General features: G+C 42.7%; 1 protein-coding gene across 4 annotated transcripts in view; it reads left to right on the top strand.

Moving 5' to 3' along the window:
- tnfaip8l1 (tumor necrosis factor, alpha-induced protein 8-like 1) overlaps positions 1–13106 on the top strand; it is a 49474-nt gene that overhangs the window by 21838 nt on the left and 14530 nt on the right. The window contains exon 1 of one of the 4 annotated variants that reach the window (XM_069928859.1): positions 8458–8618. The exons of the other annotated variants lie outside the window; for them this stretch is intronic. Coding sequence (XP_069784960.1) covers positions 8591–8618 — 28 coding nt within the window. The 5' untranslated portion in view covers positions 8458–8590. Of the gene's footprint in view, positions 1–8457; positions 8619–13106 lie in introns of those variants that run through there. 4 annotated transcript variants of the gene reach the window in all.

A 13106-nucleotide genomic window follows, 5' to 3' on the forward strand; every position in this document is an offset into this window, starting at 1 on the left:
TCCCTGGCTGGAGTAGAAATGGTAACAGATTGAGTTGAAAGAAGGTCACAGTTGTTGGTTTGAGTCCCCAGCTTGAGGTGAGAGAGCACCATCCTGTGATCAGCCGCTAGAGTGGGACGACATTTTTGCTTTAAGCTGCTTCCAGCAGATCTCCTCCTCACACACTCTGCAATTGCTCTATTCCTATCTCTCTATTCCAACCAACACTTCTAGGATTACCAAGTTGTCCTCTTAAATCTTCTTTCAAAATGATCTCTCTAACTCTGCACTCTTCTTGTTGATCTACTATGCATGGGTTGACTAGCTGGATTACAGGCACAATGACCATTCTTGCTGTACTTCAAACATAACAATAAACTTGAACCCACCACTCATCCTTGCCCTGATGCATGGTTCCCAGAAGCTGGTCTCCAGCAGCCCACACCGTTGTATGGCCTTCACCCACCAAGCTTCATGCTGATCCCTGCTGTTGTCTCTAACCCTGTAGGCTTCTCTCATTCTCAGTGGGTGGATCTTCTCTCCTGTTCTGGTGCCCTGCACCAGTCCACTGCTGGTTTAAGGTCATTGCTGTGAGGAAGCTGACTTCTGCAGATGAAAGATGAGCATGAGCTGCCTCCCTTTGCTTCCTTTTGACGTTTGGATTAGTTCCACTTGGGGGAAATTGTAATCTGTTTGCAATCTGCAAAACAACGATCCCCTGGCTGACTATGACAAATAATTGACAACTTGTTACCACCCATGTCCCTCTTGCAAACAAAGATCTTGGATGTACTAAGTCGATGACAGTGAGCACCTTTGGGACTCTGCCATGGTGGTAATTCTGCAATTCTGAACCCAGGTGACAGGTTTCAGCCCCTTGATTGATGACTTGGAAGCATCAAAGCCAAACACAACTTGCAAATGCAGCCCTGCCACGTAGACTAGAAATAGGGAGTAGAACTGATTCGTTCTTTGCTCCGCCAAGATTACTGCCTCCCCTCCTCACTCCCATCAACTCCTTCCCAGTTAAACAAGAGGGTCTGCAGAAGTTGAATATAACCCCCCCCTCCCCGGTATAACTCCCTCCCAGAGCCACACCCAACTCAGTAGGGATGAGGAAGCAAGTTCAAGAACATCTCTTTTTTTGCAGCACAGTGAAGCAAAATAGGGATGCACCCTTGAGTTTGCGAGACAAGATGTTCCAATTTTAAATTAGAATTTCAACAGGAAATCTAAAAGTATGATCACTCTACAGTCTGTTGAAAGGAAGTAGTGGAACCTATTATTATCATCTCCTACCTGTGAGTTTTGATGCATTTTAACAAGATTTCAAGATGGGCCAAGTTTTTTTCCCCTTGTAATACTTTGTTTCATTCTTATGCCTCTCTAAATTTCTGTCAAAAGTTTGAAATACTGCCATTATTGTACACTGGGAAAGCCAACACAGTGTTTATTGGCACCTCTGTGGCACAAGAATGTTGACCAAATTAAAGGAAGAGCCAAGTGCGGTGCGTGAATAATTCACTGTTCCCAGTGCTGAGCTGGGTTTGTGACTGAAAGAAAAATCATGGGCCCTCCACAAAAGTGGCATCGCACTGCCTGAATGTTTTGGAGAATCTCTGTATGGATTAGGATGCTCACCTAATTATATTAGCTATCAGCTGGAATCGTATAGGGTGTGTGAAACAATCCCAGGAGGCTTGCAGTCATGTGATTATTGTTGACAAAACTCTTGCATTTCCAGATTGGTAGCTAACCCAGTTACTGCATGTCAGAGCAGAATGTTTTTTTTTGTGATTTAGAATATTTCTGGGGCTTTGCCAAGCAGGAAAAGTGATTTCCTGGCATCGAGTCCCAGTGGATTTGCATTTGGTTCATAGCAGTCCTGCAGGATTTGTGCTTGGGAAACAAAGCAGGGCAGTGTGAATGTAGCACAAGTTAGTCATATTGTACAAAGCCTTATCAGATTCAGTGTAATGTTCTCCCTATTGTATTAACATGAAAGAATTCAGTGATACCATTCGTTCCAATTTTATTACATTAGGAATGTATTCCAGCTATATACACATGGTTAATTAGCTTTGTAACTATCTTTGAATCATTAAATTAAAAATCAATAAATGAACACTTTTTAAAATCTCTATTCAATATTTGTGTGGGTTGGGAGCGATGCCCCCTGGTGCCATAGTTTGCATATTGCATCACGAAGGTGCAGCATTTTGATTTCAGCCACCAATGTGGGTTTATTCCAGATAACTCCAGTTTCCTCCCAGATTACAGTGATGTCTGGAGCTAGAAGGTTAATCAGTCACGCAGGGGTCTTTGGACGGCGTGAAGGGCCTGTTACTGTCCTGCATCTCTGAAATTAAATTAAAAATATTAGCAAGTTCCAGAGATGGCTCCTTGAAAGCCCAGGGGAGCAGAAGAGCAGGATCAGCTGGGTGTGTGATAATATAGGTCGTGTGGTTGTCCTTGCCTCTAAGGTGTCTGAAGAGGTAACTCCATTCTTCTTCACGTGTTGACATCTGGATAAATAAAATGGAGGGAAGCAGTTTTTAATGGACCCCAGGAGCAAGGAGGGATGGTCTGGTTCTTACCAGATTTTACATGTTACCTTCATTGAAGCCCACTGCACACTGCCAAATACACAGTGTCAATGGAGAGAGTGGTGGAATGGTCAAGAACAGAAAATAAAGGTAGCTGGTAGAAAAGGCAAATATGATTTTATTTTTTGTTAACACAATGACCCAGTAATGTGTGGAGCGCAATGGTTGGAAGAGTAGGGGAGGCAGCTTCAGTTGTAAGCAGCAAGAAGGAGCTGATCAGTATACAAGGAAAGAAATAAAAAGTCAATGCTGGGGAAACTCAGCAGGTCATCAGTGCCCTTGTAGAGCAAAGATAAAAATACAGAAACAGCGTTTTGGGCTTGAGCCCTTCATCAAGGTATGAGCAAAATGTAGCCAGGTGCCTGAACAAAATGGTGGGGGAGAGGGGCAGGGGAAGGTGCCCAGTCCCAAAGGCAGGTGGATAAGGGAGGGAGGGGGATGGCTCTGTGAATGGAGAGGGAAGGGGGTGGAGAGCCTAAGGAGGCGAGACAGAGGGATGGGGAAAAGAGGGAGAATGGGGAGTGGCCTAGCAGAAACCAGAAGAAGTTGATGTTAATGCTGTCCTGTTGGAGAGTGCCTGGACAAAATATTAGGCGATGCTCTTCCAATTTACAGGTGGCCTTGGTTTGGCCAAGGACAGATGTGTAAGTGTGGATGTGGGGCACAGAACTGAGCCCTTCATCAAGGTATGAGTAAAATGTAGGTGTCTTCAGTTGCATGTTTTACTCAAATGAGAAAAGAACTTGCTGTGAAAAGGGAGCAGGGAAATGAGATTCGCTGGTTCACTCTTGCATAGAATTGGTACAGATCGGATAGGCTGAATAGTTTCCTTACACACAGTAAACGTTCTGTAAAATTGTGAATAGATTCAGGAAAGACGCCTGCTGTTGAATAATTATACTGATTATCAACAGCATGTACTGGGTCAGGGCCAACAAAATCCAATTTACAGCCTTCTGCAGGAGACCCCAGCAGATGGGAATAGGAAATGCTCACATTCTCTACCCCTGGTGTAAGCAACTGAATTCTTGCAGGTGAGTAAAACATGAAAGTCTCCAGACACCGTGATGAAGTAAAAATAATGCTGGAGAAACTGAGCAGGCCAAACAGTGTATTTTATGTAGCAAAGATAAAGATACATAACCAACGTTTCAGGCCTGAGCCCTTCGTCAAGGAATGTGCAAAATGTAGGCAGGCTGGTTTTTGTGCTTTGCAGCAACCTGGATTTGAGACAAGTGGACAAATTGCTGGAAAATCTTTGATTACATGGAATTGATTTTTTTTTTAAAAATGAAGCTTTGATAGAGTTGAAATTTTGTAAAATTCTGCAACGCCTGATTTTTTTTTAGGCCAATGGTAGTTTATATCCATGGTAAAACCAAGCTTGGTTGTCAGTGGTTTTGCCTCTGAGTTGGACGATCGTGCATTCAATTCCTGTCCTTGAGACCAGAACATATCATGCGAGCACGTGCATTACTGCAGTTGCGTGGAAAGCTGCAGAGATGGAGGTCATCAATATTTGCAGATGAAAGACGCATGTCTTTGAGCAAAACTTGGCATTTTAGCAAGTGTTTGTTTGGGGCATTACTGCTACCTAATTAATTCTAAAAGAGCATTGGAAGTTTACCTGCAGATTAGTGGCGTGAAAAACTGCAACAGACATCCTTTTAATGAGCACATAAGTTTGTGGACCACATCTGCCTGTCAGGAAGATGCAAAATAAGCAATCTGTAACTTAATAATGCACCGCCCTTTTGGAGTCTTTTTAAATCCTTGCACAGCTGAACATGTTTAGCACCAGGAAGGGCCTTGCTTTCTCCACAACTAAAATAAAGAGGGCACCAACTAGTTAAAAGTTGACTGTTAACTGATTCTTCAAGTTTGGAGAAGTTTTGTGGCTGTTGATTGTAGAGCACAAGGGAGAATGGACCTTCTAGCCTTGCTATTGATAACCCTAAGGCCTAGGTCCTCTGCTGAGCTGTGCCCATTGGGCAGCACTGATCTCAAAGCTCCATGATGAAACACTGGCCAGCAAGCCCTTCCCGTGTTTCGGAAATCACCTCTCAGTGAGGGATGATGTCACTCTAACCACCACTGCATCAGCACAGGCTTTGGTTCTCGGGGGAGACGCATTTTAAGACATTAAATTCCACACAAAGCTCATGGTCTACTGGACAGTGGAAATCCCTGACGATGGCTTAGCTCCAGGTTGTAGTCTACTTGTATCAGGCACAGGAGAAACACCATCAATTCTGTCCCCCCTCAAGAACTCCAAATCTACTGGGAGGAAAAGTGAACCAAGGTCAGTGACAATTTCTAGGTCTGTGATCCAACGTTGAAGTCTTCATTATGCTCCATGTGCACTGTACATACCTGACAGAAAATTCTTCCACGTTTCCCATTCCATGGTCTCCTGACCCAGAAGGTGACCAAATGAACCAATGAGATGCTTCAAGAATGTTCTTGGAATCTCCTCGAAAAGATGTAACATCTCTGTCCAATTGTGGGGCTATCTGATCCTAATCCATGACTGCTCATAGAGGGGAAGGAATACTCGGGATGGAACTGAACTCAGAGTCAGTGTATTGGGAATGCTCAGTGATAGAAGTGCACCACCTCCCAAACTTCATTTGCTCTGTAAAACACCTCACACCTAACTCTGGCAGAATGTGTGTGACCTGCAAGGACTACAAGGCTGAAATGAAAACAAGACCTGGGACACAACACCCCACTGTGTAATTGGATCCTGGATTTCCTCACCTCCATCCAGACCACAATCAGTGAGGATTGGTAAGAACATCTCCACAATCTCCATCACTACTGGAACACCAAAGGTCTGCATTCTTAGCCCCTGCTCTGCTTGCTATACACCTCTGACTGTGGATCGTACGACAACAAAACCATTTACAAATTCCTGATGATACCACGGTAGTGGGTTGTATAAAAAGAGGTGATGAGTCAGTGTACAGGAGGTAGATTGAAAACTTTGCTGAATGATGCACCAACAACAGCCTTGTACTTAATGTCACCAAAACCAAGGAGCTGATTGTTGACTTCAGAAAGGGAAAACCAGAGGTGTACGATGCAGTGATCATTGGGGGATCAGAAGTAGAGAGGATAAGAAAACTTAAGTTCTTGGGAAAGATTGGACGATCTTGCCTAGAATAAACACAGTAATGGCATTGTGAAGAAAGCATGTCAGCGATTCTCCTTAGGAGATTGCCATCGGAAACCCTGGCAAATTACCTCAAATGTGTGGTGGAAAGTGCGCTAGCCGGCTGCATCATTATGCCAGGACATCACAGGCTTAACCCTCCCCACCATCGAGAACATCTACAGGGACCGCTGCTGTCGGAGGATCCACACCACCCACCACACGTTCTGTTCTCGCTGCTGCCACCAGGAAAGAGGTCTCGGTGCCACAAGACTTGCACCACCAGGTTCAGGAACAGCTGCTACCCCTCCACCATCAGACTCCTCAACAACAAACTCAGAGACTCATTTAACCATATAACCACTTACAGTACAGAACAGGCCAGTTCGGCCCTACTAGTCCATGCCATAACAAATCCCCACCCTCCTAATCCCACTGACCAGCATCTGGTCCATACCCCTCCAGTCCTCTCCTATCCATGTAACTATCCAGTCTTTCCTTAAATGTAACCAATGATCCCGCCTCAACCACGTCTGTCAGAAGCTCATTCCACATCCCCACCACCCTTTGCGTAAAGAAATTTCCCCTCATGTTCCCCTTATAATTTTCCCCCTTCAATCTTAAACAATTCCCTCTAGTTTGAATCTCCCCCACTCTTAATTGAAAAAGCCTATCCACATTTACTCTGTCTGTCCCTTTTAAAATCTTAAACACCTCTATCAAGTCCCCTCTCAATCTTCTACGTTCCAGAGAAAAAAGCCCCAGTCTCCACAACCTTTCCCTGTAACTCAAACTTTGAAATCCTGTCAACATTCTCGTGAACCTTCTCTGCACTCTCTCTATTTTAAGGACTCTTACTTTTGCACTTCATTGATTTTTTTTAAAATGCATGTTTAAGTTTCTTTATTTGTTTATCTGTATCTTCTTTAGTACAAATTTTGCACTACCAATAGGTGGTAATTCTGCCTCGGCCACAGGAAAAGGAAACTCATGGTTGTGTGTAATGGCATGCATGTACTCTGTGGGTCTGAACTTTTAAGTTGTCTAAGACGGGGGCTTGAGGCTTTGAGGAGCTATGGTAAAACTGAGGACAAAGGATATCAGAGGAAAAACACTCTAACCGCCTGAAAAGGAAAAGGTTTTGTTTGCTAGAGATGAGCTATTCCTGGCCACAGCTGTCATTGTAGAAGTTCCTTCAATGGTTTGGAGAAGTGTTGAGTATCTCAGATTGCAGATAACATTAAATTGAGTAGAAAAGCAAATTGAGTAGGGGACATGGTGTAAAGAGAGATGCAGATAGGATAAATGGGAGGGGAAAGAGCTGGCAAATAGAGAACAATGTTGGTAAGGTTGAGGATATCCACTTTGGAAAGTGATTGTGCATGTACCACAAAAAGTTGGTTTGCAAGTCAAATAAGATGTTGGCCTTCACTGCTAGAGGGGTGGAATTTAAATGAAATAGCACTTTTTAAAAAAAAACAAATTAGGCATACAACACAGTAACAGGCCCTTTCAGGCAACCAGCCAGTGCCAACCAAATACACCCACTTGACCTACAACCCTTGGTACATTTTGAAGGATGAGATGAAACCAGAACCCCCGGGGAAATCCCACGCAGATACAGGGAGAACGTACAAACTCCTTAGAGACAGCGCGGGATTGGAACCCTGGTCCTAATCCCTGGTGCTGTGACAGCATTGCACTAACCAGTACGCTAACTGTGCCGCCCAACTTTGGGAGCAGAGAGGTTCTTCTGCAACTGTACAGGGTGCCGGCGAGGCTGCACATGGACTACTGAGTGCAGTCCTGGTTTCCCTACTTGAGAAAGCATGTACTGGCTTTGGAGTCAGCGCAGAGGAGGTTCACCAGGTTGATTCCAGAAATGAAGGGATTATCTTATGTGAAAAGATCGAGTATCATGAGATGATTGTTACTGGAGTTTAGAAAGATGGGGGGGGGGGGGAGTGGTATCTTATAGAGATTATGAAAGAAATATAGAAGATAAAAGTAGGAGGTTTTTCCACTGGCAGGTGAGACTAGAACTAGGGGGCTTAGCCTCCAAATTCAAGGTAGACAATTTAAGAGATAAGGAAGAACAGTTTCTCCCAGAGAGTAGTGAATCTGTGGAATTCTCCACCTTATTGAATGTATGAAAGGCACGGATATATTTTTGAATAATGAGGGAAATTAAGGGTTAAAGGGAATGTGTACAGGGAGCTGAGTCCACGGTCTAATCAGCCATGATCTTATTGAATGGAAGAGGAGGCTTATGTAATCTGTCTCCTGCTCCCACTTGTGTTCAGAGACAGAGGGTAAAATTTCCTTGAAGTTGTGTGTGGTCAAATTGTAATGGAAATGTACAGCTGGTCCATTAGTGTAACAGTTAACGTTGGCATTTTGGGTGTAACCCTGCATGCGTACAGTGGCACACTCTACCATCTGAAAACAAACTTTCCATTGTACCAATTTGCAGTTTTTCAGGGAGTTGGCATTATTTTTATTACATAATTCATGACACAATTAAAAATCAGAACTTTTTATAAATGGCTTGTGGCATTATTGTGCCATTTATTTCTCTTCAAAACTTTCACTCCCCCTCTCATATCAGAGGCGGGAATGACTGGTGGCTTGGGTCTGTCGTCAGCCAGGAGGTGGGGCAAGTATGAGCCTGGACTGGCAACTTCCAATAAAAATAATTTTCTAATCTCTTCACGTAAGTATCTTGACTGGAGCTGCTCAGAATTCCAGTGCAATCTGTTCCTAGGACAGCTGGCGTTTGTGTTGACTGGCACTGCCTGGCTTTGCTGTCACTTAGACAAGTCCTTCGTTTCACTCCCACTCGGTACCAGCTATGGAGTTGGAACAGGAGGTAAAGAAAGGTAAGATGCAGGTGGCACTTGTGTCGTCCATTGAAGTGAGCTGGACACTGCCTAAAGACTCACTGTGCACAGTGTGCTTCTGTGGGACTACACAATGTGACCAGTTAGGTGTTCAAAATAAAAAAAACGTTATTAACAAGTCAAATTATAGTCATTAAACTTTGAAGTGCTATGCGTTAACGAAATTTGAATGAGAACAAGTGTTGTTTACTTTTTTAAAGCAAAAGTATCGTGAATGAAAATTTGGAAAGGGGTGTCATTTGTTGTGCTCTATAAAGCATTGAATTTTCTGTCGACAGAAAATAATCAGCAAGTTGGAACTTAACCTGCTGGGGTGGGGGCTGAGAGAGCTCATAAGCAGCATTCCATAATCTTGAAACCGTCTGAATTAGAAACTGGAGCAGTGTGTGCGCGTGTGTGTGCGTACAAGTTGGGTCATGATCTGCAGCTACAGAAACTCCGTTGAGTTCCAAATGTTTTTCTGGACTGCAGAGCTTGCCAGCTTTTGTGTTGGCCAAATAATGAGAGGAGGATCTAAAGTGAGCACCAAAGGCACCAGGAAACCCTGTCACACCACGGGCAAGTTGTACACCATGTTGCAGAATGGTGTAACACTGTCAGGAAGTAGACACTCTCCAATTGGAAGAAATAAAAGTAAATATTACAAAATGCTGGTGTCTTTCCACATCCGCTACCTGAGCTGCTTGTTCCAGCAACTTTCTTTGTTTGTTTTATTTGATTTTCAACATGTGCAAAAGAAACGGCCTTCATTGTCGATTGCTCAATACACTCCAAAACTTTGAGATGTGAAGTGTCATATTTTGGGAGTGGTAATCCCAAATTTTGATACTTGAAGAATTACATTTGTAATTTTATCCAAAGGAGGTTGATTTTGCTCTGGTTTCAAAAACTGGCATTCCACTGCTATTTTGCAGCAAGCTTTTGAAGACATTGATCAAAATCTAACAAAGTACAGTATTGGGTGTGAACACCATCAATTTGAACTTGTGTTGAACAGATTCAGTTACAATCTTGTAAAGGATGTATTTTGCTACAGATGTTATACTTAGGTTAATCAGAGATTGAATGAACTTCTGATTGACAGTAAAGCATTGGCCAAATTACAGACTCCAGGGGGTGAATGGCTTCCTCCTGTACATTTTCAGTGCTATGAATTGGCAGAGTTTTTCTTCTATTCCCTGGTATTAGCTAATTTTAGTGTGCAAGAATTTATTTTAATATTTTACTTTCTGATGGGTTTCTTGCAGCACTGAGCTAAAAATTAACCTTTAGTTCCAGACCAATCCTGGAGAGTCACCAACCAGCTGCTTAAAAGGTATATTTAGAGCAAAAGGGTCCTGGGCTGAAAGATTCAGTGATGATCATTGTCGGCAAAGCAAGTCTATTCGGAGACACTTCTCACAAGGGTGTTCTTCTGAACACCATAACACTTGGGAGCAGAATTGGGCCAATCGATCCATCAGCTCCTCTCTGCCATTCAATTCATGGCTGATGTAAGGTTCCTCTTGTCTTTGCCTACCACCTCACCAGCTTCTGCTTCCAACATATTATTTTCTGTAATTTCTTCCAGCTATAATGTGATCCTACCACAGATACATCCTCCCCTCCCCTTCCCTTTCTGCTTTCTGCAGGGATTGCTCCCTCCAGGATACCCTCATCTTCTCATCCCTACCTACCAATCGTCCCCTTGGTACCTACCCTTGTGTCTGCAAGAAGTGCTACACTTGCAGCTACACGACCTTCCACACCACTTCTCGGGACATCAAGCAGCCCTTCCAATGTGTGAATCCGTAGGGATCATTTACTGTATCCAGTGCTCCTGAAGGGTCTCCTCCAATGAATGCAGACCGGGAGATCATTTTGTTGAGCACCAACAGCAGGGACACTTTAAGTCCACACACCTTTACCGCACTGATGTGTCTGTTCATAGCCTCGTGTACTACCAAAGCGGGGACACCTGAAAATTGGAGAAATGACACCTCGTATTCCATTTCTGCAGACTCCAACCAAACAACATCAAAATCGACATCTCTAATTTCTGCTAACCCCCTCTCCTGGTCTCTCTCTTTCCCTACCTCTCTGTCTTCTTTCTCCAGCTCTCCACCCCCTTGCCTTTCTTCTTCCTATCAGAGATCTTCCTTTCTTGCCCTCTGCCTTCTCCCCTATTACCTCAGCTTCTACTCTCTCCCCTCTCTCCTCCTCACCCCCTCCCCACCTCACCCCCTTCCCACCTTTTTATTTGGGCATCTGTCTGTCTTTTTTCCAGTTTTGTGATAAAGGGCTCTGGCCCAAAATGTTGGTTACCCTTTGCTGCATGACCTGCTGAATTTCTCCAGTGCTTTTGTGCATTGAACTTGACCCTACCATCTGCAGATTTTCTCATTTAACACTAGATAAGGAAGGATAATGCCAGGCAATGTAACTGAAGTGAAATAATGAGTTATCATGATGTCATGACAAGTGGACAAGTTACATGGTAGATCTCTGGTATCACAAGTTTGCAAATAGTCTGGTTCATTTGCAGACAGTTGCTGGGGAATGGCTGGCTCAGAAATAGAGGCCACAGTGGTTTCTGTCTTGTATGTGCCTGATTTCAGTAGAACACAGAACAAGTACAGGACAACATAAAATAGGAAACAGTGCATGAAGAGTATTTCTCCTTCTGATCACCACTTCAGATGAGTACAATTGTGGGGGGTGGGGGGTGGGGGGGGGGGGTTAAGTTCTCATGGCTTATCTCTAAAGTAGAAATATAATCAATCCTTGTAGAAGAAAGGCACAATCATAAAAGCTATATTTCCCTAAGTTGATGAATACTGAAGTATTAAGTTACTTTATGGAAACAATGGATTAGTAATGTTTTTAGTGGTGTCTGTTGTGTATACACTGCAGAACTGGAATGCAAAAACATCTCCAAAATATCTCCAATGCGAAAGTAAGTTGAGCAAGCTGCCATAAAAGTTGAATGGAGGTTTGTTTGTTTTTCTTTTTGCTACCTGGTCAAGTTTTCCCCTTTCCCTGCCTATCCGAACAATTTACTCCTTCCTGTGTTGTAGTTGAACGAAGCCAGATCACTAGTAGAGCAAACGTGCATTGGGGAGATGATGAATGTTTGGAACATGGTGTACAGTTCTGGTCAGTCTGTTGCTGAATGCACATTACTGCAAAAGAGAAAAAGTAAAGAAGTTCAACAAAACGAGGGGAGATGTAAATGTATAATATTTGGGAAGAAATGCAATGGAAGGAACATTTAAAAAATCTCTGATTTTTCCATCTTATTTTACTTTTTCCAAAGTCCAAAAATAAAGATGCTGGAATTCTAAAATAAAAAAATAGATACACTCAGCTGATCAGGCAGCATCAATGGAAAGAGAAGCAGAGTTATGGTTTCCAATATCAGATTCTTCATCACCTTTCGATTACATAATTTTTCACCAAAATTAGTTCACATTAAAACCTGAAGTTGTGTGATTTGATTTATGCACATTGGCCTTTCTGGAAGTTCTTTTCAGTTCTATTGCGCTCAAAGTTCAAACCAACATAAATTAAGGAATCTACCTTCTCAGGAAGGGTTCAGCAAATTGATGAGCTGGGGACTTTGGAAAATGAGAACAGGGAAGATTTGAAATAAATCAAGATCAGATGAAAAAAGTTGATCTGTTCAAAGATAAAATACAGGAGTTTGAGGAGTTGTTGGTATTGAGAAGCAGGATTGGCCAGTCTTGGCCCAAGCAATGGGCCAAGTAGGAAGATTTGGCATGCTGGCCTAAATAGATCAGAATCACAAATGAATAATATGGCATCATTCTTGTGGAGTTGATCGTGGGGCTTTTTTTTCTGTTTTCAATTATCCCTCTATTGTTTGCAATGTAAAGGTTAACAAAAGTAAAGGTTCCACTATGTCACAAAATACTATATATTTAGAATGTAACATAAATGAAAATCTTTAACTTTTGTCTACCGTAAAGCAGACAGAGAGTCGCCACTTTGTCCAGCACCCCTCACTATTGTGTACTCTTCCAAGAATATAGTTTCCATTACAATTTTAGTGGGGGTTTCCAATACTTTCAGCAAAACTGGGCCCCACCAAGTTTTGCTGAGTCCTCAGTTTTCAAAAGGATTGCCCAGAAATGTTTAAACATTGTATTTTAGAGTGAACCATTTGCTAAAGCAATCCTTTACGTGACAATTTCAGGAAATGGGTTATCAGGATATAGATTGTATTGAAATCCAAAAATGTCGGCCGCAATTACTTCCCTGCCTTGATTCATAGCTTTAAATTGATCAACTTTACACTAATGTTTATAGAATATCTCTTGTAAACATACAGTTTAAACGTGCAACATTGTGAGAAGTGCAGTACCTGAATTTTCTCCTCATTTAGAAAATAATCTATGCCTTTATTCCTTCTAACCAAGTCCATGACCATACAATTCCCTTCACTGTATTCTGTCTGCCACTCCTTTG

This window comes from Narcine bancroftii, chromosome 3, assembly GCF_036971445.1.
Source record: "Narcine bancroftii isolate sNarBan1 chromosome 3, sNarBan1.hap1, whole genome shotgun sequence".
Classification (NCBI taxonomy): Eukaryota; Metazoa; Chordata; class Chondrichthyes; order Torpediniformes; family Narcinidae; genus Narcine; species Narcine bancroftii.